At 42.5% G+C, this 27,040-nt stretch overlaps 1 protein-coding gene across 2 annotated transcripts in view; it reads left to right on the forward strand.

Annotated features, from left to right (window-relative positions):
- Positions 1–20,237, forward strand: part of SCAMP4 (secretory carrier membrane protein 4) — a 105,067-nt gene extending 84,830 nt beyond the window's left edge. For both annotated transcript variants that reach the window (XM_073686352.1, XM_073686353.1), the window contains exons 7-8: positions 800–917; positions 18,998–20,237. In XM_073686352.1, coding sequence (XP_073542453.1) covers positions 800–917; positions 18,998–19,174 — 295 coding nt within the window. In that variant the 3' untranslated portion in view covers positions 19,175–20,237. The remainder of the gene's footprint in view (positions 1–799; positions 918–18,997) is intronic.
- The last annotated feature ends 6,803 nt before the right edge of the window (positions 20,238–27,040 follow it).

The following is a 27,040-nucleotide window of genomic DNA, read 5'->3' on the forward strand; positions in this document are numbered from 1 at the left end:
ACTGTATTTTTAGGCTTGAGAAAGTTCACGTGGCCAAAATGCTGCCTTATTTTGTCTCCTCATTTTTGTGATTTTTTTTTTTTAAACAATTTGGAATAAAGATCAAAGTTTTATAAGGATCACCCAGGGTGCCTCAAATTTCTCTATGTTGCATATTTATAGCAGGAGGATTAAAGAGGTTGCCCAAGGACTCACATATTGATGACCTATCCGTAAGAGAGATCTAGCTGCAGCCCAATGATATATCACTTAATTAGTCGCGTAGATAGGTACCGGACCCCAGCTTATCCCATGGATTGGTCATCAATATGGGAGTCCCAAACAACCCCTTAAAATCTACCTTACCATGAATGCTGTCACTTTTGCTTAGTTTTCATTGTTAAGGAAAATTCATTGCTGAGGAAAATTGTACATCTATGCCGTTCATCTGAATGGAGTTGCAGACATTTCTGCACTTTATTTAGATGAATGGAGCTGGCTTTCAGTCCCAGAAACCTTTTTATCAAATCTGTCACATGTAAATTTACCCAAAGAAGACTATAAACTCAAACACTTAAGACTGTGCTCACAATCCGCATTTTGTAGCTTTTGTTTTTAATGGAAGTCAAGGAGCAGTGCCTTCTACTTTATATCCAAAAGCCCCAGATGGATCCCACCGACTTATAAAGAGGGTCCATCTCGGCTCATTACATTTTGATCAGGAGCATTGCACTGTGTTTGTCATCACATGTGACAAAATTGCAGAAGAAGCAAAGAGTGAACTATCTGCCATTGTAATTGTAAGATCTTTCTGTTGCAGTGGTTGGCTGGCTGCTTGCTCCTTTTTCGGCACTAATGTAGGGGCTGCAATAGTGATGTTGTTCCCTGCCGTGATGTTTACGGTTAGCGCTGTGGTGACCGCTCTGGCATTACTCCGAGTAAGTACATGTTCTAACAAAAAATTTTAAGGAAACTGACAAAAAAAATAACTTTAACCTTTTGCAGTTCTGCCATGTCAATGTCAAAGTTTTGAGAATGCAGCAAATTTTGGTTTTCACACAGTTTGATTTTAGATGATTTAGTCAGATGTTTCTGTGGTTATTGAAGTACAATTATAATTTTTTAATAAGTTTCTAAACTTTTTTGACAAGTTTATGTAAAGATTCAATATTTACAATGTTGCCCCTTATTCCCTTATTTTTACTTCTGCAATTGACATGCTGAGTATCAGCTTTTGGGTCAAATCCTGACTGATGACAACCCGTTCTTGACTAATCAGTGCTTGGAGTTTGTCACAATTTCTGTGTTTTTGTTTGTCTACTGCCTTTTGAGGATTGACCACCGGTTCGACTCTCAATAGGATTGAGACCTGGGGACTTTCCTAGTCATGGCCCTAAAATTTCAATGTTTTTTCGACCAACCCACTTGGTTATCACCTTTTCCTTGTGATATTTGTGTCAATATGCACTGTGTGCAGAATTACTAGGAAAGTTGTATTTTAGAGGATTATTTTTATTATTGATCAACAACTATGTTCTTAATCAACCCAAAAGACTCATAAATATCCAAGCTTAATATTTTTGGAAGTTGGAGTGGGATTTTTTTTTAGATTTGGCTATCTTAGGAGGATATCTGTTTGTGCAGGTAACTATTACTATGCAGAATTATTAGGCAACTTAATAAAAACCAAATATAATCCCATCTCACTCGTTTATTTTCACCAGGTAAACCAATATCAGTGCACAAAATTTAGAAATAAACATTTTTGACATGCAAAAAAAAATAAAAAAAATAGTGATCAGTATAGCTACCTTTCTTTATGATGACACTCAACAGCCTTCCATCCATAGATTCTGTCAGTTGCTTGATCTGTTTTCGATCAACATTGCGTGCAGCAGCCACCACAGCCTCCCAGACACTGTTCCGAGAGGTGTACTGTTTTCCCTCCCTGTAGATCTCACATTTTATGATGGACCAAAGGTTCTCTATGGGGTTCAGATCAGGTGAACAAGGGGGCCATGTCATTATTTTTTCTTCTTTTAGACCTTTACTGGCCAGCCACGCTGTGGAGTAGTTGGATGCATGTGATGGAGCATTGTCCTGCATGAAAATCATGTTTTTCTTGAATGATACCGACTTCTTCCTGTCCCACTGCTTGAAGAAGTTGTCTTCCAGAAACTGGCAGTAGGTCTGGGAGTTGAGCTTAACTCCATCCTCAACCCGAAAAGGTCCCACAGGTTCATCTTTGATGATACCAGCCCATACCAGTACCCCACCTCCACCTTGCTGGCGTCTGAGTCGGAGTGGAGCTCTTTGCCCTTTACTGATCCAGCCTCTGGTCCGTCCATCTGGCCCGTCAAGAGTCACTCTCATTTCATCAGTCCATAAAACCTTTGAAAAATCAGTCTTAAGATATTTCTTGGCGCATTTTTGACATTTTATCTTATGTTTCTTGTTCAAAGGTGGTCGTTTTTCAGCCTTCCTTACCTTGGCCATGTCCCTGAGTATCGCACACCTTGTGCTTTTTGATACTCCAGTAACGTTGCAGCTCTGAAATATGGCAAAACTGGTGATGAATGGCATCTTGGCAGCTTCACGCTTGATTTTCCTCAATTCATGGGCAGTTATTTTGCGCCTTTTTTGGCCAACACACTTCTTGCGACCCTGTTGGCTATTTGCCATGAAACGCTTGATTGTTTGGTCGGTGATTACGCTTCAAAAGTTTGGAAATTTCAAGACTGCTGCATCCCTCTGCAAGACATCTCACAATTTTGGACTTTTCAGAGCCCGTCAAATCTTTCTTCTGACCCATTTTGCCAAAGGAAAGGAAGTTGCCTAATAATTAAGCACACCTTATATAGGGTGTTGATGTCATTAGTCAACACCCCTCCTCATTACAGAGATGCACATCACCAGATTTACTTAATTAGTAGTTGGCTCTCAAGCCTATGCAGCTTGGAGTAGGACAACATGTATAAAAAGTATCATGTGATCAAAATACTCATTTGCCTAATAATTCTGCACACAGTATATATATATTTTTTCCCTGTGTCAATCTTAAAACTTTTGGCCATGACAGTATATACCACACAAACCATGTCAATTTGGTTAGTTTTACATATTTGTTAAAATCATTATGATATATTACATGCCTTTTGCATTACCCTGCAATATACACATCTTTAGATGTTATTAAATGGGTTGTCCACCTTTTGGGGCCATTACTTAAAGGGAACCTGTCACCAAGACCAAGAAATTGTTTGTCATAAGGAAATGTGTAACTTGTATTATGAAATTTTGAAGATCAGTGGAAAAATCACTATACTGGGATAGATGGAATTCCAGGACTTTGATTGCGACATTGTATGGTATAGTCGTGTACAATGACACAACGTCGCAGCTGAGCCACGAAAACTCTTTGGACCAAACCTTGTTAGCAAAATGTTTTAAAATATCCCACTATATAGTGCCCAGCTTGACCATTAAAGTTTTATGGTAAACAGTCATACCAAAGTAATTGTTGGCCTCAATTTGTGGCACTAACTGTGCACTTTCCTTTTATAAGATATGCCATTAATGCCTCCTCTAGGTTCCTCAGACAGAAGGTCTACCAATTTCCTCTACTGCATCCTCCATGTTCTTCATTGAAGATATGCCTGTACACAAATGTAGCCATTCTTCTATTTGAATGTATAAAGAATGTGTTGACTGGATATTTAAGAACAAAAGTCTGGTGATATTCGTATCTAGCTGTAGAATGGACTCACAAAACTCTGGTTATTGATGGACCCTTGGATCCCAATTTGACACTAGGTTAAACAGCCAGGATAGGTGCTGGCACTGCCAGTGGCAATTGTTGCAGGTGCTTGGCTGTCTGTTTAAGGGAGCTCACAAAGTGATCATACTGGATACAGCTACTGTGCTCATCCTATCACCATGACTTGCATGCACATCAATTTGTGGGAACTCCTTTCCAACCATGACGTGTACAGTAGTGTTCAAAATAATAGCAGTCCAAAATGACCAGATTAATCACTGTTTTTGGTATAAATTATATTACCACATGTCAAACAATTTACCAGTTGGTGCAGTAGATTCTAAGAAAACCAACAGACTCAGCATTCATGATCTGCATGTTTTTGAGTCTGTGTATTTGAATAATTGAAAGGGGTGTGTTCAAAAAAATAGCAGTGTGGAGTTCAATTAGTGAGGTCAATCATTCTGTGAAGAAACAGGTGTGAATCAGGTGGTCCTTATTTAAGGGTGAAGCCAGCACATGTTGTACCTGCATTTCTCCTTGAAAGCCTGAGAAATATGGGTCGTTTGAGACATTGTTCAGAAGAACAGCGTACTTTGATTAAAAAGTTGATTGGAGAAGGTAAAACTTATAAAGAAGTGCAGACATTGATAGACTGTTCAGCTAAAATGATCTCCAATGCTTTAAAATGGAAAGCAAAACCAGAGAGACGTGGAAGAAAACGGAAGACTACCATTCGAATGGATCGAAGAATAGCCAGAATGACAAAGGCTCACCCAATGATCAGCTCCAGGATAATCAGAGACAGTCTCAAGTTACCTGTGAGTACTGTGACAGTTAGAAGATGCCTGTGTGACGTTAATCTCTTAGCAAGAAGTCCCCGCAAAGAACCACAGTTTAAAAAAAAAAAGACATGTACTGAAGCGGATACAATTTGCCAAAGAACACATCAACTGGCAAATAGAGAAATGGGGAAATATTTTGTGGACTGATGAAAGTAAAATTGTTCTCTTTGGGTCCAAGGGCCACAGACAGTTCGTCAGACGACCCCCCAAACTCTTCATTCAAGCCACAGTACACTCTGAAGACAGTGAAGCATGGTGGTGCAAGCATCATGATATGGACATGTTTCTCTTACAATGGTGCCAGATCTATTTACCACATACGAGGGATCATGAACCAGTTTGCATATATTAAAATACTTGAAGAGATCATGTTGCATTACGCTGAAGAGGATATGCCCTTGAAATGGGTGTTTCAACAAGACAACGACCCTAAACTCACCAGTAAACAAGCAAAATCTTGGTTCCAGTCCAACAAAATTGAGGTTATGGAGTGGCCAGCCCAATCCCCGGACCTTAATCCGATAGAACACTTGTGGGTGACATCAAAAATGCCATTTCTGAGGCAAAGCCATTAAATGCCAAAAAATTTTGGGATGTAGTCAAAGTATCCTGGGCTGGAATAACAGCTGACAGGTGCGAGAAGTTTGTTGACTCTATGCAACATAGATGTGAAGCAGTTCTAAAAAAAAAATGTAGGTATACAATTAAATATTAGGTTAGTGATTCACAGGAATGCGAAATCCTCCAAAAAAAGAGTACATATAGTGAGTTTGTGAAGACAAATGCAGACACTGCTATTTTTTAGAACAGCCCAATGTTCATTTTTTGTTATTTTCTGTAAAGTAGTTAAAAATTATATATAGATTTCTCTTCATGTTTTGAATTAGAAAATAGTGTGCAAAGTTCCCAATACATGGAAATAAAAACTAGTATAAAGATTTTGTGCTTAACCCCTTTAGATCCCATGCCGTATTAGTACGCACATTTGCGTACTGCCCGTTCAGTGAGGGCTGCTGCGCAGAGCCCTCACTGAACTGAGCACATGTCAGCTGATTCTTACAGCTGACATGTGCCCGCAACAGCCGCGGGTGGAATCGCGATCCACCCGCGGCTGTTAACCTGTTAAATGCCGCTGTCAATCTCCGACAGCGGCATTTAATGCGCGCTTCCTGGAAGCGTGTCCTAAGCCCCGCCCACCGGCGACCCCATCACGTGATCGCGGGTCGCCGATGGGCGTGCATGACAACCCAGGGTCTGCAGCAGATGCCTGTGGTTGTCATGATCTGGTCGCTATGAGCGCCACCTAGTGGTCGGCGCTCATAGCACAGGACCAATTGTGCTATATGCAGGAGATCTGCTGGTCCCCTGTATGTAGCAGAGACGATCAGACAACTGCTGCTTCTAGTCTCCTATGGAGACTATTGAAGCATGCAGTAAGTGAAAAAAAAAAGTTTTTTAAAAAATAAAAAAAATATAAAAGTTTAAATCACCCCCCTTTCGCCCCATTCAAAATAACATAATAAAAAATAAACCCCACATGCACATATTTGGTATTGCCGCGTTCAGAATCGCCCGATCTATCAATATAAAAAAAGAATTAATCCGATCGGTAAACGGCGTAACGAGAAAAAAATTCTAAACGCCAGAATTACGTTTTTTGGTCGCCGCAAAATTGCAATAACGGGCGATCAAAACGGCGGATATACCCCAAAATGTTATCAATAAAAACGTCAGCCCGGCGCGCAAAAAATAAGCCCTCTCCCAGCCCCAGATCAAGAAAAATGGAGACGCTACAGGTCTCGGAAAATGGCGCTATTTTATTTATTTATTTTTTTTTACCAAATTTTGGAATTTTTTTTCACCACTTAAATATAAAAGAACCTATTCATGTTTGGTGTCTATGAACTCGTAATGACCTGTAGAATAAGAATGGCAGGTCAGTTTTAGCATTCAGTGAACGTGGTAAGAAAAATAAATAAAAAACAACTGTGGTATTGCACTTTTTTTTGCAATTTTACCGCACTTGGAATTTTTTTCCCGTTTTCCCGTACATGATATGGTAAAACTAGTAATGGCGTTGAAAAGTACAACTCGTCCCGCAAAAAATAAGCCCTCACATGGCTATATTGACCAAACAATAAAAACGCTATGGCTCTGGGAACAAGGGGAGCAAAAAACGAAAAAGCAAAAACGACAAAACCCAAGGTTGCGAAAGGGTTAAGGGGGTTGTCCACGTCTATTAATAATTAGCCATTCTATTTTTATGTTTAAAATAAGTATCTTTGTAATTACCTTGCTTTGCAGTTACTGCCTGTGAGCGGCGCTATCGCTGGCCTCTCACTGGCATCACGTCACCCCCGGTCTCTCTCTTCTGCGTTCCACGGTGGATCCTGGGCTGTGGGTGGGTTTACTCTGCGTGTCACACCCAGCATCCACCGCGCGCTCTCCCTCTCCTCATTCATTAGGAAAGCGTGTGGTGGATGCTGAGTGTGACACGCGGGATAACCCTGCCTACAACCCAGCATCCACCGTGGGGACCGCGTCACTGATGTCACGCCTCACTTTATGTGACATCAATGGCAGGTCACGTGATGCCTGTGAGCGGCCAGCAATAGCGCCGCTCACAGGCAGTAACTGCAAAGCAAGGTATTTACAAAGATACTTATTTTCAACATAAAAATAGAATGGCCAATTAATAATAGTAGTGGACAACCCATTTAACGCATGTTTTTGAACACACTGCTATTATTTTAAACACTACTGTATGCTAGTCATGTCAGGGACGAGGTTTAAGATCACCAAACAACTATCATTCCACTTTTTAAATGGAAAAGATAGAACAGGGTTTTTTTTAACCACTTCGCACCAGAGCCTGTTTTTGCCTTCGTGACCAGGCCAATTTTTTCAATTCTGACCACTGTCATTTTATGAAGTAATTACTCTGGAACGCTTCAACGGATTCCCTGATTCTGAGATTGTTTTTTCGTGACATATTGTACTTCATGATAGTGGTAAAATTTCTTCGATATCACTTGCGTTTATTTGTGAAAAAATCGGAAATTTGGCGAAAATTTTGCAATTTTCAAACTTTGAATTTTCATGCCCTTAAATCAGAGAGATATGTCACACAAAATAGTTAATAAATAACATTTCTCACATGTCTACTTTACATCAGCACAATTTTGGAACCAAAATTTTTTTTTGTTAGGGAGCTATAAGGGTTAAAAGTTGACCAGCGATTTCTCATTTTTCCAACAAAATTTACAAACACATTTTTTTAGGGACCACATCATATTTGAAGTCACTTTGAGGGGTCTTTATGACAGAAAATACCCAAAAGTGACAGCATTCTAAAAACTGCACCCCTCAAGGTGCTCAAAACCACATTCAAGAACTTTATTAACCCTTCAGGTGCTTCACAGGAATTTTTGGAATGTGGAAGAAAAAAATGAACATTTAACTTTTTTCACAAAAATGTTACTTTAGACCCAATTTTTTTTATTTTCACAGGGGTAACAGGAAAAAATGGACCCCAAAATTTGTTGTGCAATTTCTCTTGAGCGCGCTGATACCCCATATGTGAGGGAAAACCACTGTTTGGGCGCACTGCAGGGTTCGGAAGGGAAGGAGCGCCATTAGACTTATTGAATGTAAAATTTGTTTGAATAATTAGCGGACGCCATGTTGCATTTGGGGAGCCCCTGATGTTCCTAAACAGTGGAAACCCCCCACAAGTGACACCATTTTTGAAACTAGACCCCTTAGGGAACTTATCTAGATGTGTGGTGAGCACATTGAACCCCCAGGTGCTTCACAGAAGTTTATAATATTGAGCTGTAAAAATTAAATTTTCACATTTTTCCCACAAAATGTTTTTCATCCCTTAATTTTGCATTATCATAAGGATAACAGGATAAATTGCACCATGACGTTTGTTGTGCAATTTCTCCTGAACACGCTGATACCCCATATGTGGAGGCAAACCACTGTTTGGGCGCACGGCAGGGTTCGGAAGGGAAGGAGCGCCATTTGGCTTTTTGAATGTAAAATTTGTTTGAATAATTAGCGGATGCCATGTTGCATTTGGGGGGCCCCTATTGTGCCTAAACAGTGGAAACCCCCCCACAAGTGACACCATTTTGGAAACTAGACCCCTTAGGGAACTTATCTAGATGTGTGGTGAGCACCTTGCACCCCCAGGTGCTTCACAGAAGTTTATAATATTGAGCCATAAAAATAAAATTTTCACATTTTTCCCACAAAAAATGTTTTTCATTCCCTAATTTTGTATTATCATAAGGATAACAGGATAAATTGCACCATGAAATTTGTTGTGCAATTTCTCCTGAGTACGCCAATACCCCATATGTGGGGGAAAACCACTGCTTTGGTGTACGGCAGGGTTCGGAAGAGAAAGGAGCGCTATGTTGGCTGGGATAGGTTGCAGACACCATGTCACATTTGAAGAGTATCTGACCTGCCGAAACAGCAGAAACCCCCACAAGTGACCCCATTTTGTAAACTACACCTCTCAAGGAATTCATCTAGGGAAGTAGTGAGTATTTTTTAATTTTTAAATTTATACCATTGGGCAGTGAAAAAAAGCATAATTATATTTTTACCACAAAAAAATGTTTTACCCTCAGATTTTACATTTTCACACAGGGCAATGGGTAAAAATGGTGCCGAAATGTGTCACACAATTTCTTCTAAAAGTGTCAATACCCAATATGTGGCTGTATCGTACCGCTTAGCCATACAGCGAGATCTGGGGGGGACGGAGCGCTATTTGACAATTGGAGAACAAATTATTGTAGAATAGGCATTTGGATTTGGGAGCACAAAATTTTCTGAATTTCTTTTGGGGGGCAAGGGCCATTTCACTTTTCCAGAGCCTTTCTGCTACCAGTAACTTGGAAGTCCCTTATATTTTTAACAGATGACGGACCTGAGTAGGGACTAGCTTTTTTTGAGGACTGAGTTGAAGCTTTTATTGGGAACATTTTACGTAACATTTATCTGGCGCTCTAGGCTGAGCACTTACATCGGGGTTTCCATCTAAATGTCCAAGTGATGTAATTCAGATGAAACCCCTGCGGGATCCATTTACTGTAATGAGGCAGCAGAGTTACTCTGGACTCCGTCTGGCCTCTGTTTAGCAGTGTCCTTTTTTTCAGAAGTGCACAAAACTGTGGCCAACCGCACTTTTATGCACGCCTAAAACATATGACACCGTGGGATCACAGGCCAGACAGCATTCACAGTGGCCTATATCTGCCTCATTACAGGGAATCTTCCGTCATGGGTTCCGTCTGAATCACATATTTCAGAGATTTACACGGAAACTCTGGCGTAAGTGCTCAGCGCAGAGCGCAGGATAAATGTGAGCAGAGCCTTACTGCGATCTTTGGGAGACATAATAAACAAATCAGTAGCAGGTGAAGAATTGGTTTTATTTATTTTTTTTACGCCGTTCCTCGTGTGATATAACTGATTAGATTACTTTATTCTTCGTGTCGGTGCGATTACAGAGATACCAGATTTATATCGGGTTTTTATGACTGACAGCTGTCACACACTAAGAGACGCTTTTTTTTTCAAAATCTAGTTTTTGCATCGCCATATTTTGAGAGCTATAATTTTTCCATATTTCGGCCGACAGTCATGTGACGGCTTGTTTTTTGCGGGACGAGTTGACATTTTTATTGGTACCATTTTTGGGTACGTGACATTTTTTGATCGCTTTCTATTCCGTTTTTTGGGAGGTAAAATTAACAAAAACCAACAATTCAGGAATTGTTTTTTGAGGTTTTTTTTATGCCATTCTGCGTGTGGTGAAAGTGATCAGGCAGCGTTATTCTTCGGGTCAGTACGTTTACAGCGATACTACACTTACTGTATATTTTTTTTTCTGTTTTGGCGCTTTTACACAATAAAACAATTTTATAGAAAAAATATTTTTTTTTGCATTGCTTTATTCTGAGCGCTATAACTTTTTTATTTCAGCAGCAGAAGGGAAGGAAGGGAGACACAGATTCTCTACTTCGTGGGTAGGCGGAGCCCCATAGGATAGTCACCTCAGATTGGAAAAAGACGACCGGCCCCTCCAGTATATAGGCTCCTCCTACTCCCATGTTCATCAGTCTTTTTATCTGAGGTCTCAGAGGATAGTCGCTGCTTCGGCAGCTCCTCAGAAGAGTTGTTATTTTATATCCAGCGAGTCCTGGACCCCCCGTGGTCTAGAGGTCTCTGGGGGTCTTGGCGCTGCTGAGACCCCTGACCCTCCCCTGGCAGCTCTGTGTACCCCTTGAGGAGGTTCCCACTTATGCCTGCCGGCCCCGGGGGATGCAGGGCGCTCCCTGGCGGAGGCGCACACCACACATCTGAGAGGGTCCCTGCGTGCTTCGCCATAGGGGGGAGCAAAGGGCCATGGCGCCACACATCCCTGAGGATCCCTGTGGCGTTCAGCCGGCTAAGTGCTCTTTGGTCTAAAGAGTATCTTTGACGGCTACGGCAAGTGTACTGCCTGTGTGTTTCTTGTCTATTTCAGACGCTGCCTTGACTGGGGAGCAGAGACGGAGGCCAGTAATTTTTATTTTTTATTTGCGCATGCTTTTTCGTTTTTGCTTCCTGCCTTCATTGAGGCAGGAAGCTCCCTGTATTGGCGCGCGTTTTCTTGCTTTTATTGACTTGCTTCCTGCCTTCATAGAGGTAGGAAGTTTTCTGCCCTCATTTTTGTTGTTTGAATAAGGCGGGGGGCGTGGCCTAGCGGGGGCGTGGCCTAGCGGGGGGCGTGGCTTAGTGTCTCCTGGCTTCCTGCCGTCATTACTTAGGCAGGAAGCGCTTGGTTGAGTGTGCGCTGGCGGTCCCTGCTTCTCCCTCCGGCGTCCAGCGGCGCCTCCTCCTCTCTGCTCCCCGTCCGTCCACACACTTAGGAGGAGCGGTCGCCGCAATACCGGTGAGTCCCCTCTGCCTCTGGCAGGGGTTCTTTGTCAGTGCTGTCTCTCCAGGCTACCTATTAGGAGTCCTCGTGAGCACTGCCGCTTTCTCTCCTAAAGCTATTTACTTCACTGACCTTTTAGGCTGTGTAGTATTATAGTTGCTGTGATGTTCACCCCTTCTGAAAAAGTGGAACTTTAGGGGAAACACATTGTGTTTAAGGGAGTTTCCCCCTATTGATTTTTTGCTCGGCATCTCTGGGGTAGCTCTTTTCTAAGGGTGAGCTTTAACCCTTCAGAGCCTGTCGAATATATAAAAAAAAAAAATAAATAATAAAAAAATATATATAAAAAAAAAAAGTGAGTTTTGAAAACAGGCTGTGCAGCTTTCACACTTTTTTGCCATCCTTGTTGTACATCCTGGCATCTGATGTGGGTGGCATGTCGGATCAGGGGCCTGGGAGTGCGGATCGGTCTCCTGATCCGTTTCAGGTTCAGTCACACGCCTCTGATACACTCAGGCCTTCTACTACATCAAGTTCAACGCTCAGTGATGTTAAGGTGGAGGCGCTCACTCGCTCCATTGATAGTCTCTCTAGTCTCCTGGGACAGTGGGTGTCAGCTAGATCACACCCAATGCCACGAGGTAAAAAGCGCCGCAAGACTATGGTGGCGTTGTCTCCCTCGCAGAGCGCATCAGAGGCTTCGGATTCACCAACAGATTCGGTTGATGAAATTTCTGAGTCCGAAGAGGAGGATCAACAGGATCGCTCTGTTTCTCTTTCTGGTCGCATAGATGGGCTTATTAAGGACATGCGGGAAGTATTAGAGCTGTCTGAAGAGCCGACAAGACCGTCTAGGTCGGGCCGTCTGTATCAGAAGACGCGCCGTGTTCGTTCTACATTACCTGCGCATGAGGAACTTAACGAAGTGGTGGAGAAGGAGCGTCAGTGTCCGGATAAACGCTTCCGAGGAACGCGTTTTTTTGATGCCCTATATCCCTGTGCCAAGGAGATGGTTACTAATTGGGTTCCCTCTCCTGCGGTGGATATATCTCTGTCTCAGCTGACCAAGTCTTCCCTGCTTCCTGTTAAAGGGAGAGCCAATCTTCAGGATCCTTTGGACAGAAGATCGGAGTCAGCGGCGAAATCCATCTATGAAGCTGCGGGTCATGGTTTCCGAGTGGCCTTGGGGACCATGTGGGCCGGTGAGGCTTCTCTGCGGTGGTTGGATCAGCTGCGTGCGGCGTGGCAGGATGGGACTTCGCGTTCAGAAGTGGAAAAGCTTTTTCAGCGAATGAAAGAAGCTATGTGTTATGGCAGAGATGCAGTACTGGACACTGCTTCAATTCTGTCCAGGGCTCAGGCTTCGGCAGTCACGATTAGAAGAGCTCTGTGGCTTAAACAGTGGACCGGGGATGCAGTATCCAAACAGGGATTGCTTAGTCTGGCATATAAGGGCGGTCAGCTCTTTGGTTCAGATCTTTCGGAACTAATTGCCAAAGCTAAAGCTAAGGATGTTACTCTGCCTGGTATAAAGGCAGTGGCATCCACAGCCAGCAGGACCGGGCCCGGCAGAGGTCTTCGGTCATTTCGGGCCAGGGGACGATTCAGTCAGCCTTCTTGGAGATTGGGTCGTCCCTCATCCTCCGGCAGATCTGCCCAGAAATCTTGTACTCCTTGGAAGCAACGGTCCCGTCAGGACAGACGGGAGGTTGATAAAAAGTCCGCTAAGGCTGACTGACGCCAGGGATCCCCCCGAGGGCTCTCAGGTGGGAGGTCGTCTGCTACAATTCGGGTCGATATGGGCATCCCACATAGCAGACGCCTGGGTGACACGGGTTATGTCGGCAGGCTATTTCATAGAGTTTCATTCGCTGCCTCCAGACAGGTTTCGTCTGACGGGCGTTCCGTCCGTGCCAAGACTGGCTGCCGCACTGTTTCAGGAGGTCGACTCTCTCCTACAGCAGGGTGTGGTGGTTCAGGTTCCTCCGGAAGACCAGGGAAAGGGTTTTTATTTCAACCTTTTTGTGGTCCCCAAAAAGGAGGACAAGTTTCGTCCAGTGCTGGATCTCAGGGATTTGAATATTTACGTCCGGACGCGGAAGTTCCGCATGGAGTCTCTCCGATCGGTGATAGCGACCCTGTCGCAGTACGATTTCTTGGTGTCCATAGACATCCGCGACGCCTATTTGCATATCCCTATCGGCAGGGCTCACCAGCGTTTCTTGCGTTTCGCTATAGGTCAAACCCATTACCAGTTTGTGGCCCTGCCTTTCGGGTTGGCCTCAGCTCCCAGGGTTTTTACAAAAAATCTGGCTCCTCTCATGGCGCTTCTTCGAAGACAGGGGGTTACGATCCTCCCCTACCTGGACGACCTGTTCATAGTGTCACCCACAGCGGAGGAGGCAATAGCGGCTCGCGATCTCTCCCTTCAGTACCTGATGGACTTCGGGTGGCTGATCAATTGGAAGAAATCGTCATTGGAGCCAGCACAGTCCATTCTTTTCCTGGGGATGCAGTTCGATACTGTTCGGGCAGTTGTGTCCGTGCCTCCTGTCAAACAGACGAACCTTCGTCTTCTGGTCCAGGATATGAGGTCGGCGCTGTCAATGTCCCTTCGGGAATGCATGCGCCTTCTGGGTCAAATGGTGGCAACTATGGAAGCAGTACCATTTGCACAATTTCATTCCCAGGATCTCCAGAGCCTTATTCTGACCCATTGGGATCGATCGCTAACTTCTCTGGATCGCTCGGTCATTATCTCCCGCAGGGTGCGAGAATCTCTTGGATGGTGGTTACGTCCGGAGACTCTTATCCGTGGGGAAATCCTTCCTTCCTCCGAGATGGTCGGTGGTGACAACCGATGCCAGCCGGACAGGACAGTTTGGAACAACCTCTGGATTCAGGGAGTCTGGTCGCCAAAGGAGTCGTCTCTCCCGATCAACATTTTGGAGTTGAGAGCAATATTTCTCTGCCTCCAACATTGGGCGGTCTTATTGAGCGGTCTACCGGTCCGGATCCAGTTGGACAACGCTACGGCTGTCGCGTACATCAACCACCAAGGTGAGACGAGGAGTTCCAGTCTCATGTCGGAGGTCTCTCGGATCCTGGTCTGGGCCGAGTCCAAAGTTCCAGCAATCTTTGCAATTCACATTCCAGGGGTGTTGAATATCTCGGCGGACTTCCTCAGTCGCGAGCAAGTGGACCCTGGGGAATGGAGTCTCCATCCAGAAGTGTTTTCTCTGCTGTGTTCCCATTGGGGGACTCCTCAGGTGGACTTGATGGCATCCAGGCTGAACGCCAGGGTTCCGACGTTCATGTCCAGGTACAGGGACCCGGAGGCGGTGGCGGTGGATGCTCTAGTGGCCCCGTGGGGTCAGTTCAAGCTGATCTATGCGTTTCCGCCGATATCCTTACTACCTCTGGTGATCCGACGGATCAAACTCGAAAGGGTATCAATAATTCTGATAGCACCAGACTGGCCGCGGAGGACATGGTATTTGACGCTGGTGTCTCTTCAGGCGGCACCTCCGTTTCCGCTGCCCCTTCGCCCGGACTTGCTCACTCAGGGGCCCATTCGTCATCCGGACCTGAGGTCCCTTCGTTTGACGGCGTGGCTCTTGAGACCGAGATCTTGACCCGTCGCGGTTTTTCGCCCGAGGTCATTGCTACCTTGCGGGCGGCCCGGAGTCCAGCTACGTCCAGGATTTATCACAGAACTTGGGAGTCTTTCTATTCATGGTGTTCTGGATCCTCAAGAAACCCGAGGGTTTTTTCCATCCCCAACTTCTTGGCCTTTCTGCAATCTAGTCTGGCCAGGGGTTTGGCAGTTAGTACGGTGCGGGGACAGGTATCTGCTCTTTCCGCACTTTTTAGGAAGGCTATTGCCTCTCGTAGGGATGTGCGCTCTTTTTTTCGCGGAGTCGCACGTCAGTTTCCGCCACGGAGGGCAGTTTGGCTCCATGGCGGCTTAATCTAGTCCTGGAAGCCCTTCAGCATAGGCCTTTTGAGCCTATGGATTCTGCTAAACTTTCACTACTTTCTTGGAAGGTGGCCTTCTTGGTGGCAGTCACCTCTTTGAGAAGGGTATCGGAATTGGCAGCACTTTCTTGCTCACCTCCTTTTCTGGAATTTTTTCTGGATCGCGTGGTGCTTCGTACTTGTGAAGATTTTTTGCCTAAGATAGTGTCACAATTCCACATTAATCAGGACATTGTGTTGCCTTCTCTTTGTCCAGGACCTAAGAATCCAAGGGAGCGGGCCTTGCACTTGTTGGACTTAGTGCGGGCATTGAAGTTCTATCTTACGATCACCCAAGGTTTTCGGAAGTCGGACTCTCTTTTTATAATTCCGGCAGGTTGTCGGCGTGGTCAACGTGCTTCCAAAGACACGATAGCTCGGTGGATCCGTTCAGCTATCCTGGAAGCGTACCGGCTCAAGGGCAAGCCTTGTCCGGTTAAAGTTAAAGCTCATTCCACGAGAGCCATTGGCTCATCGTGGGCTTTTCGTCAGGGGGCCTCGGCAGCGCAGCTCTGCCGGGCGGCCACCTGGCGCTCCGTTCACACCTTTACTAAGTTTTATAAGGTGGACGTAAGTGCTTCAGCCGATGCGGCCCTGGGACGCAGGGTCCTGCAGGCGGCGGTAATTTAAGTTATCCCTTTACTTAGTTTTCCGTTATTTTAGCGCGGTTGCGCTCTTGCCTAAGTTTTGGGGTATGGAAGCTTCTGCCTCTATTTCCCACCCTTAAGTAGGTACTGCTTTAGGACGTCCCACGAAGTAGAGAATCTGTGTCTCCCTTCCTTCCCTTCTGCTGCTGAAAGCCGGATTTTGGTAAGAACTTACCTGTAAAATCCCTTTCAGCGAAGGAAGGAAGGGAGACACAGCACCCTCCCAGGGCAGAAGTGTTTTTTTGTGTTTCTAGATGCAGCGCGTCTCCTTCCTGATGTCGATCTTCTGGACTGGGTTTAGCGCTCTACGGCTCTCCTTCCAGTTTCGCCAGCTCTACACAGTTGTCAGGTTCAATGGGGTATGCCTAAGACTGTGTGTTTCTATTACATAACCTGTTTTCTCATTTCTGAAATTTCAGAAGGGGATATGTTGTTCTGCTGGTTGGTCTGCTCTTCCTTAGCTTGTGTACGGACTGATGAACATGGGAGTAGGAGGAGCCTATATACTGGAGGGGCCGGTCGTCTTTTTCCAATCTGAGGTGACTATCCTATGGGGCTCCGCCTACCCACGAAGTAGAGAATCTGTGTCTCCCTTCCTTTCTTCGCTGAAAAGGATTTTACAGGTAAGTTCTTACCAAAATCCGGCTTTTTCGGCTGATGGAGCTGTATGGCGGCTTTTTTTTTGCGGAACAAGATGACGTTTTCAGCGGTACCATTTTTATTTCCATTTTGCTTTTTGATTGCATTTTTTTCCATTTTTTGTTTGGCGATATGAGGAAAAGCATAGTTTTATGCTCCATTTTTTTTTTATTTTTATTACGGTGTGCACAGAAGGAGTTAATTAGTGTGACAGTTTTATAGCTCGGGTTGTTTCGGACGCGGCGATACCAAATATGTGTACTTTTTTTATTTTTGCATAAATATACGGATTTATCGGTTTAATATTTTATTTATTTATTTTAATTTATTTTGTATTTTTTTTAAGTTTCAAAACATTTTTTTTACTTTTTTTTACATTTTTACTTAGTCCCTGTATGGGACAATAATTTTTATTTTTCTGATCGCTGATCTCATGTAATGTAATAGACATGTATTACATTACATGAGATCTTCACACAGTCAGTGTGTCCTGCCAGGCTTCAGCTTGCAGGCTGACCCTGGCAGGACACTATATATGGCAGAGCTGGAGGCGGTCATGTGACCTCCAGCTGCCATAGCAACCCAAGGTCCTGGAAGGTATCAGGGGTCTTCGGAGAGGTAAGTATACCACCCCCTCTCCTCCTGCTGTCTTCTATATGCCGCGACCACTATAGATCGCGGCATATAGAAGACAGCAAAGGGTTAACATCACTGGGACCTGATCCAATCAGGTCCCGATGATGTTCCCTGTCAGAGCTATCGCTCTGCACCGCTCTCGCAGAGCTTGCAGGACCCTGGGGGTCCTGAGCGCTGCGAGACCACCCTCCGTTTTTAAACGTCCGCGCTGCACAGAGCCCAGGCAGCGCGGACGTTTATGTACAGTGGGCGGTCGGGAAGCAGTTAAACAAGTATTTTTAAGTCAAGAAACATCACATGCTCAGAATACAGCTGCATTCTCAAAACAGTGTGCATGTTACCATCTGAGAGAAACGGTCCTAGTTGCATCCTAGATGCCTGCGTGTTTTTTTTGTGTATGTTTTTTTTTTTTATTATTGAAGCAGGTAGACAATCTAACTTTTTTTATTTTTTATCCATTGACTGTACATTCATACATACGCGTGAGTGAGTGTTACCATCCAGGAGACAGACCGATTTATTTTCAGGTGTCATTAGTTGGTTTTATTTGTCTCTGTTTTGTTTTGTTTTTTGTACTGAAAAAGTGACCTTAATTCCAAGCCAATTAAAAGTCCTCTGGAAAGTCAAATGTTCTTATTTAAATTACGCACCAAGCAACAGATAATTGAGACATGGAAGCAAAATGGAAGTAAATCTCTGAAGTCTTCTGATTTGCAACTGTGTTTCATGAATTCCCATTGACGTCTATGGCTGAGTCTGATCCACAAACAGATCCGAATACGACGTGCTCTGAGTCTCATGGATCTCGCACTCAGATCAGTCATTTTCACATTTGTATGAATAGATTCATTCAACTCTATGGGTCTATGTGCTGTTCAATAAAATAATGTGAATGCAAATGTGATATGGATTCCTCCAGGTTGTTCACACTGCTCTTGATGAGATGTGCTGACATCAAACGCTCCCGATTCATGAAGAGGCGTATACCTTTTCATGAATCAGGAAGTGCCGGACAAGTGGTGTACAACTTAGTGTGCGCCTCGCCGCAAATCCTTCTCCAGTCCCTGCTTGAGTAGGTTTTGTGGAGTAGCGGTCTCCACGACCCTGTCCTGCCCAAGCTCCACACACTTTGTGGGAGCTGGATAAAAATGGCATGAGAATGCCAAAAGTTGCAAAATTTTAGTACATCATAGATTAATACAGTAGGGTTTTATGGTTGTGGACAAAATCCACAAATCTTACTATCAGTGCTTAGTAATAAACCATTTTCTTTCAATAGTTTTATGAACTGCCATAGCTCATTTGTAATGTATCTGATCACAAGTTAAATTTAACAGAGTATGTAGTGTGTACAACCGAGACCCTCAAAATTACAATCAGATGACATTTATCCAACTCTATCAATCCAAATGCCACAGGAACATCAACTATCTCCAAATATTTTGCAGAATAACATGGTGGTAATGTGAGCTTGTTCTCATTTTGCAGCAATCATGCAGCTAGTTGGTAATTGCCGATGTTTTTTTCTCAAAAGGTACACCGTCTGTACAGAGGGGCAGGTGGAAGCTTCCAGAAAGCCCAGGAAGAGTGGCATAGCGGGACATGGAAAATGCCACCTAGCCATGAAGAGCAATACTCTAATTTCACTGGACCTACTTTGCCCCAATATCCAACAGTCCCAAGCTACCCTTCAGGAGGACAATGGCAATGACCTTAACTTTTTTTTAATTAGTTGCAAGGTCTAAAGATTGTTTACAACTCTCATTTTTGCCACAAATGACATCTCAAATGAAAGCACTATTTTAATCAGTTTACACTGGTTCATTTTCTGTACAAATTATTATTTTCATAAAAAAAAACTAATGAATGCTATGCAAATTAGATCACCTTTTTTTCCTGTATACATTCCAAATTCAAGAAAAGAGCTAACTGTGGAAATAAATCATGCTAGGTCTTCTTTTAACATCCCTAGTTTTAAATACTAAATTCATACTCCAAAAATATCTATTGTATGTTTACTCATAGGCTCCCGATTCATCAATGCTTTTGCATTTGCTTTTGGTCTAGTTTTGTGTGTTTTGCGCCTTTTTATTGTATGAACACAATTCCTTATTCTATTTGCGCCTTTTTTGAAGTATATTTAATGTGTTCGCCTGTTTTTTCCTGCTTTTGGAGCGGAGTTTAGCAATTCCAGATGTTTTAGCCGGATTCAACAATGTCAACTTTTTAAAAGTCGCAAAATTTGGCGCCACTGCACTCCAGTCATCCCCTAGTGTATTTTTGAGTACGCCAATATTTTGGCACAATTTTTGCGACTTTTTTTTTTTTTTTGTGCTAACATGTGACTTTTGACGCTACAAGTGAAAAACAATTGAAGACCAGAAAAAAAAAAAAAAAAAACATTTTTTACTTTGTGCCAAACTTGTGAATCATTTTTGCCGTTTTGATGAATTTGGCACCAAAAATGGCAACAAGACACAAGGCAAAAGAGGAAAGTGACTTAAAAAAAACTGCAAATGATGAATCGGTGCCTTAGTTTAGTACTTTTGCTATTTGAGAACAGTTTTTTTTAATAATACAAAAATCATGAATAACATTTTGCTGAATTTGCCATGGCTATATCTCTTAGTGCCTTAATATATATGAATAATACTTGCATGGGTTGAAAATTGAAATCATCTGTAACATTCTTTTTTGTGTTTCAGGAAAGTATTTCTGGAATTGCTTCAGAATTTGCTACTTGTTTCAATAAACTATTAAGCTTAAAATCAAAATGTTGTGTTTTGGTCTGTTTATATCAAGTAACTCATTTTTTACATGTAAATTATGGCTTATAACAGTGACATACAGAAAAAAGAATGGATATATTGGTTTATGCTTCAGATTGTGAGGTCTACAGATGTAGATAAATGCATCAGATTCACAGGAAACAGTACTTCCCAGCTATAATCGTACAAGTGAAGTAATGATTCTGCTTACAGAAACAACACTACTATCACACATAAATAGTACTAGGTGTATGCTGCTCCTTATCTCTTTTTTAACCAGTAAGTTCCAACATCCACTGAAATCCAGAAGAAATAAAAGTGGTTATAAAAAAGGGAGCGCGGCCTAATGATTCTAGAGCAAAATTCACATTAATGAATAAAGGTTTAATGAACCACTTTATGACCTGTTTCAGAGTAGTACTGACGCCACTAGGTCAGTATACAAAGAAATACAATGTAATTAAATAGGAAAAATAAGAATACATTAGAACTACCTTACAAACCACTTCACTTTGGAACTATTGGGTAGAGCTCCCTCCCATTACTCTCTCAAAGAGGACCCTTCAGCTCATTTTACATGCTTAACTAACCAACTCATGATGAAGTGGCTAAAGATCCAAACATTAAACATATTTTTTACTTTTCATCTCCATTTTGGAGAAATTAGTTTGAAAAATGTGATATGCTAATTTCCTCTAACACCAAGGGGGCATCATTTATTTATTTATTTATTCTACTCACTTATATAGCGCCATTAATTCCACAGCGCTTTACAGACATTATGTGCACTGTCCCCATAGGGGCTCACAATCTAAATTCCCTATTAGTATGTCTTTGTAATGTGGGAGGAAACTGGAGGAAACCCACACAAACACGGGGAGAACATACAAACTCTTCACAGATGTTGTCCTTGGTGGGATTGAACCCAGGACCCCAGTGCTGAAAGGCTGCAGTGCTAACCACTGAGCCACCGTGCCACCCATTATCATAGATTACTCACTGGGGGCTTTTACTTTTTTCCCCTGCATCATGTTGACCAATCATAAGTAGAGATGAGAGAATATTTCAATATTCGGTTCGGATTACGATCGTCGATTTTGCAATATTCGCCGATTTATTCGTCTAATATTTGCCGATAATATCCGAACACCATTGGATCCAATGGGGGCAAAACCAAACGCATACACAACGTCTTCAAACGAGCCCAGAAGCTGCCAAAACACATCAAATTAGGGGCAGACACCAGGAAAGTGGCCTCAATTGACCCACAGTAAAAATTTTATAATGGTACAGCAGCAATCAGCCATGGGCCATGCATGAGGTAACAGGGTCTGGGCTAGCATTTCCAGCTTTGAATTGAACTTCAAATTAAGACAAGGTGGGGGAGGGATCGGTTTAGGTCTGCTGTGCTGGGAGCCCTGGTAACACATGCAACAGCTCAACCTGCTTTTATGCTCATCCATACTCAGATGGCAGAAAAGTCATCTTCATAGATTAGTATTGGTGCAAAAATTTAAGGATAGTAACATGGGTAGTTGAAAGTAAGTGGAGGCTTCCGGTCTGGGAGGCCTACTGCTACAGGCAACACACATGGATGAGACCCAACCAGGAGTCTCCCCATTTCCAAAAATTAAAGGCTGACACCACCAAAGTGGCATCAATTTCACCAGAGTTGAAATATTATAATTAGGACCGACACCTCTTCCACTACTGCCAACCCAGCAAATAGAGACCCAACCAGAATTGTTCACATTTCCCTAAATTAGTGGCTGACACCACCAAAGTGGAAACCATTTTACTAGAGTAGAAATATTATAATGGGGACCGACACCTCTTACACTACAGCCAACCCAGCAGATGGAGACCCAACCAGGAGTGTTCACATTTCCAAAAATTAGTGGCAGACACCACCGAAGTGGCATCAATTTCACTACAGTAGAAATAGTATAATTAGAATTGACACCTCTTCCACTACAGCCAACCCAGCAGATGGAGACCCAATCAGGAGTCTCCGCATTTCCAAAAATCTGTGTTCACCTGCAGCAGCAGCAACAGCAGGCACAGATGCCATGCTAAAGATATCACAGACTGCAATTACGTGTTAATTACGTGTTATAGTAATTAATTTTGATAACGCGAGGGTCATGGGAAAGGCAGCGTAACATAATCTCAGCCATGCCTGCCAGACTACTAACACTAAACTATAACACGTTATACCTTCTCCTAGTCTGTACAGTCTGAGATTGGGGTGCAAAGTCCTCGGAGATCCATGACTTGTTCATCTTGATGAAAGTTAGGCGGTCTACACTTTCAGGGGACAGCTGGCTGCGCTTATCCATCAGGATACCACCAGCAGTGCTAAAGACACGTTCTGGGAGAACGCTGGCTGCCGGGCATGATAAAACCTCGAAGGCGTGACCGGCAAGCTCAAGCCATTAATCCATTTTTTTAAGACCAAAATGTAAAAGGGTCCAAATCCTCCCTGATGGTATTGATATTGAGCTCTAAATACTCCTGCACCATCCTCTCCAGTCGTTCACCACATGTCAGACTTGTACTCTGTTGTGCTAGTGCCCGAGCTGGTGTAAAAAAAAGTGTGAAAGGATTCACAGAAATTGCTTCTGCCATTTAAACTGCAGCTGCTGCTAATGTTTTGGCGTTGATGAATTTATGTGCCGGAGGTTGAAAGTCTACAGCTGCGATGCACACTTTGTGCCTTACTGCTGGCTTGGAGAAAACCTCTCTTAAGGTTGTGTAAATCTTGTTTCAATACTCCAGCATTTGCGGATCCCTTTCCAGGGCGGGAAGCATCTGGCAAAATTTACTCTTATAACATGGATCTAACAGGGTGGCAACCCAGTAGTCATGATTATTTTGAATCATAACTATACGGGGATGTTAAAAAAAAAATACTTATTTCTGTATATTTTTCTATCAAGCACTTCTTATCAGATGCGATTGATCAATATCAATGAGTATATCATGATATTCTTATAAAAAAATGTATCGATTTATTCTTGGATTGTCCATTAAAAATAATGATTGCAATAGTTACATAAAATAGTTAAATAATTACAAAGTGATTGTCCATTTGTCCATAATTAGCTTAATGGTTGAGATTCACCCATCTTTTCCTGGGATCCTGGATGGTAGATTGCGTCTGTCTGTGTCCAGCACGTGTGTCAGGATGACACCATGTGTCCGGGTAAAGCACGTGTCTCCTTGGGCCTACATCAGCTGCTGTTTCCTTCACATAGATCCTCGTCCAGTGTCCTGTGAAATGGCAAGAGCGTGCCCTCCGTCTCTAACATGGGGTTATATAGCCCGGTCATACCACCTGTTCTTCTGCATAGGGCACTGAACTAAAAATACACACATAGCGCATGTCATCTAGAAACCCTAGCACGATGGCTGATGCAATGTATGGTACAGAATTCAGAATAAAATGGATATCCGTAATTAATATTTAAAAATTCCCCCTTTTGAGGATGACCGACATCAACTGAAATCCTCAAAGAAGATAGGTTCACCATTAGGATAAGCAGATAATTTTTCTTTTCTTCTTCCTTGGCAATATCATTTAATGTCCATAATAATATTAAAAATAATATCAATATCGGATTATTGTCATATGTATTCAATAGCATAATGATGTAAATTCATGTTATGGTAAGACGTGACTAATATTCATTTAACATGTATAATTATACTTCCCTAAATCTAAATCGAAGCAATCACGGGTCCAATCATCATCATCTGATGTCATCGGGTCTTCATCTTGTCTTCTTCTTGGTTCTTTTAAAACACAGTCTTTAAATGAAAACTCCTTTGAAATAAATTATAGCATGTAGATATTGTACAGTCCATAATTGTATTCATTATTGTTGACTGTATCAATTGATAAGAAAACAAAGTCCATGGATGAAATGTAGCTTTAATATCTGTGCAGTGTCACCTGGACTTACGTTGGATTGTCTTTGGATAATTCTGGAATCCTCCGTGTCATCCGAACTGGTCTCGTATCACTTTTGGAACAGATGTGACGTAGGTTAACTTGACACTTCCCTGCTTTATATAGCACCATAACCAATGCTTAGTCCTTAATGTTCAAGACACATACAGTACAGACCAAAAGTTTGGACACACCTTCTCATTTAAAGATTTTTCTGTATTTTCATGACTATGAAAATTGTACATTCACACTGAAGGCATCAAAGCTATGAATTAACACATGTGGAATTATATACTTAACAAAAAAGTGTGAAACAACTGAAAATATGTCTTATATTCTAGGTTCTTCAAAGTAGCCACCTTTTGCTTTGATGACTGCTTTGCACACTCTTGGCATTCTCTTGATGAGCTTTAAGAGGTAGTCACCGGAAATGGTCTTCCAACAATCTTGAAGGAGTTCCCAGAGATGCTCAGCACTTGTTGGCCCTTTTGCCTTCACTCTGCGGTCCAGCTCACCCCAAACCATCTTGATTGGGTTCAGGTCTGGTGACTGTGGAGGCCAGGTCATCTGGCGTAGCACCCCATCACTCTCCTTCTTGGTCAAATAGCCCTTACACAGCCTGGAGGTGTGTTTGGGGTCATTGTCCTGTTGAAAAATAAATGATGGTCCACCTAAATGCAAACCGGATGGAATAGCATGCCACTGCAACATGCTGTGGTAGCCATGCTGGATCAGTATGCCTTCAATTTTGAATAAATCCCCAACAGTGTCCCCAGCAAAGCACCCCCACACCATCACACCTCCTCCTCCATGCTTCGCGGTAGGATCCAGGCATGTAGAGTCCATCCGTTCACCTTCTCTGCGTCGCACAAAGACATGGTGGTTGGAACCAAAGATCTCAAATTTGGACTCATCAGACCAAAGCACAGATTTCCACTGGTCTAATGTTCATTCCTTGTGTTATTTAGCCCAAACAAATCTCTTCTGCTTGTTGCCTGTCCTTAGCAGTGGTTTCCTAGCAGCTATTTTACCTTGAAGGCCTGCTGCACAGTCTCCTATTAACAGTTGTTGTAGAGATGTGTCTGCTGCTAGAACTCTGTGTGGCATTGACCTGGTCTCTAATCTGAGCTGCTGTTAACCTGCGATTTCTGAGGCTGGTGACTCAGATAAACTTATCCTCAGAAGCAGAGGTGACTCTTGGTCTTCCTTTCCTGGGGCGGTCCTCATGTGAGCCAGTTTCTTTGTAGCGCTTGATGGTTTTTGCAAATGCACTTGGGGACACTTTCAAAGTTTGTCCAATTTTTCAGACTGACTGACCTTCATTTCTTAAAGTAATGATGGCCACTCGTTTTTCTTTACTTAGCTGCTTTTTTCTTGCCATAATACAAATTCTAACAGTCTATTCAGTAGGGCTATCAGCTGTGTATCCACCTGACTTATGTACAACACAACTGATGGTCCCACCCCATTTATAAGGCAAGAAATCCCACTTGTTAAACCTGACAGGGCACACCTGTGAAGTGAAAAACATTTCCGGTGACTACCTCTTGAAGCTCATCAAGAGAATACTAAGAGTGTGCAAAGCAGTCAACAAAGCAAAAGGTGGCTACTTTGAAGAACCTAGAATATAAGACATATTTTCAGTTGTTTCACACTTTTTTGCTAAGTATATAATTCCACATGTGTTAATTCATAGTTTTGATGCCTTCAGTGTGAATGTACTATTTTCAAAGTCATGAAAATACAGAAAAATCTTTAAATGAGGTGTGTCCAAACTTTTGGTCTGTACTGTATATATATACACATATATACAGCCATACACAATCTCTACTTAAACAAGTATAATATATGAATTTACAGAAACTATGCAATTATACAATTTTACTGTATAAGATTATAAATAACTAATGATACATTGTATAACACTTTTATACAACATATAATTACAGTTTTTCCTTAGCCACTTCCTAAATGTCACAGGAATCCACATTTTAAATAGTTGATCCCTCTCCTCATTGGATAAATCAAACTTATCAGCAAAGCTATCAAATATCTCTGAATTTCTACAGACATGGATTTTGACATCATATTTTGGCATGATTTTGTATAATTTTAACACATTTTTCCCAACTTTAATTTGGAGTTGGGCCTCTGTAGCTGCTATGTAGTTTTCTGCTATTTTTAGTGGCCCTTGTACATCAACTCCTCCTACGTCACCCATGTCTCCTCCCAAATCACCTAATATGTCAGTTTCTCGTATGTCAATCATGTCTCCTCCTATGTCAGTTTTTTGTATGTCCGTCTCTTCCTCAGACGCAAGGTCACCTTCAGTATTTATTACACACACGTCTTTCAAATCTTACTTAATTTCCACATTACAGTTAGAATCAGTATCACTATTTCTACACAATTGTCCTGCTTAGATTTCTCTAACACAAGACTCTGAAATACATCTACCAACTGTAGAATATTTCTCAATTTTTCTTTGTCGCTATGAAAAAATACCAACTTAGAATCTAACTGTAAATTCTCCAATTCATATTCTCTATATAAACTAAGCCACAAAACATCTAAGTCAGTTTCGACAGTATCCTTAAATTTCAATTTACTTTGCTTAGCAAAAGAAGAAATTATATCCATATTTTGCTTACCTTCAGATTTCTTAGGCTTTTGGTGATCAGCACGTATTATCTTCAGCTCGTCTGATCTTTGTAATACCTCTGGTGCCTGTCAATCCATCTGGAGAATATATCAGTCCTCAATCTGTAGGTTCTTTCTGATTCTTGTGACAAAGTTAGTGGATTTCCTGACACTTGAACAACTGCTATTCAGCTTGTCTTCTCTCTTCTCTTCCCCC

Source organism: Phyllobates terribilis, unplaced genomic scaffold (genome assembly GCF_046119375.1).
Source record: "Phyllobates terribilis strain yellow unplaced genomic scaffold, ASM4611937v1 Scaffold_1__5_contigs__length_1240528914, whole genome shotgun sequence".
NCBI classification, from domain to species: Eukaryota; Metazoa; Chordata; class Amphibia; order Anura; family Dendrobatidae; genus Phyllobates; species Phyllobates terribilis.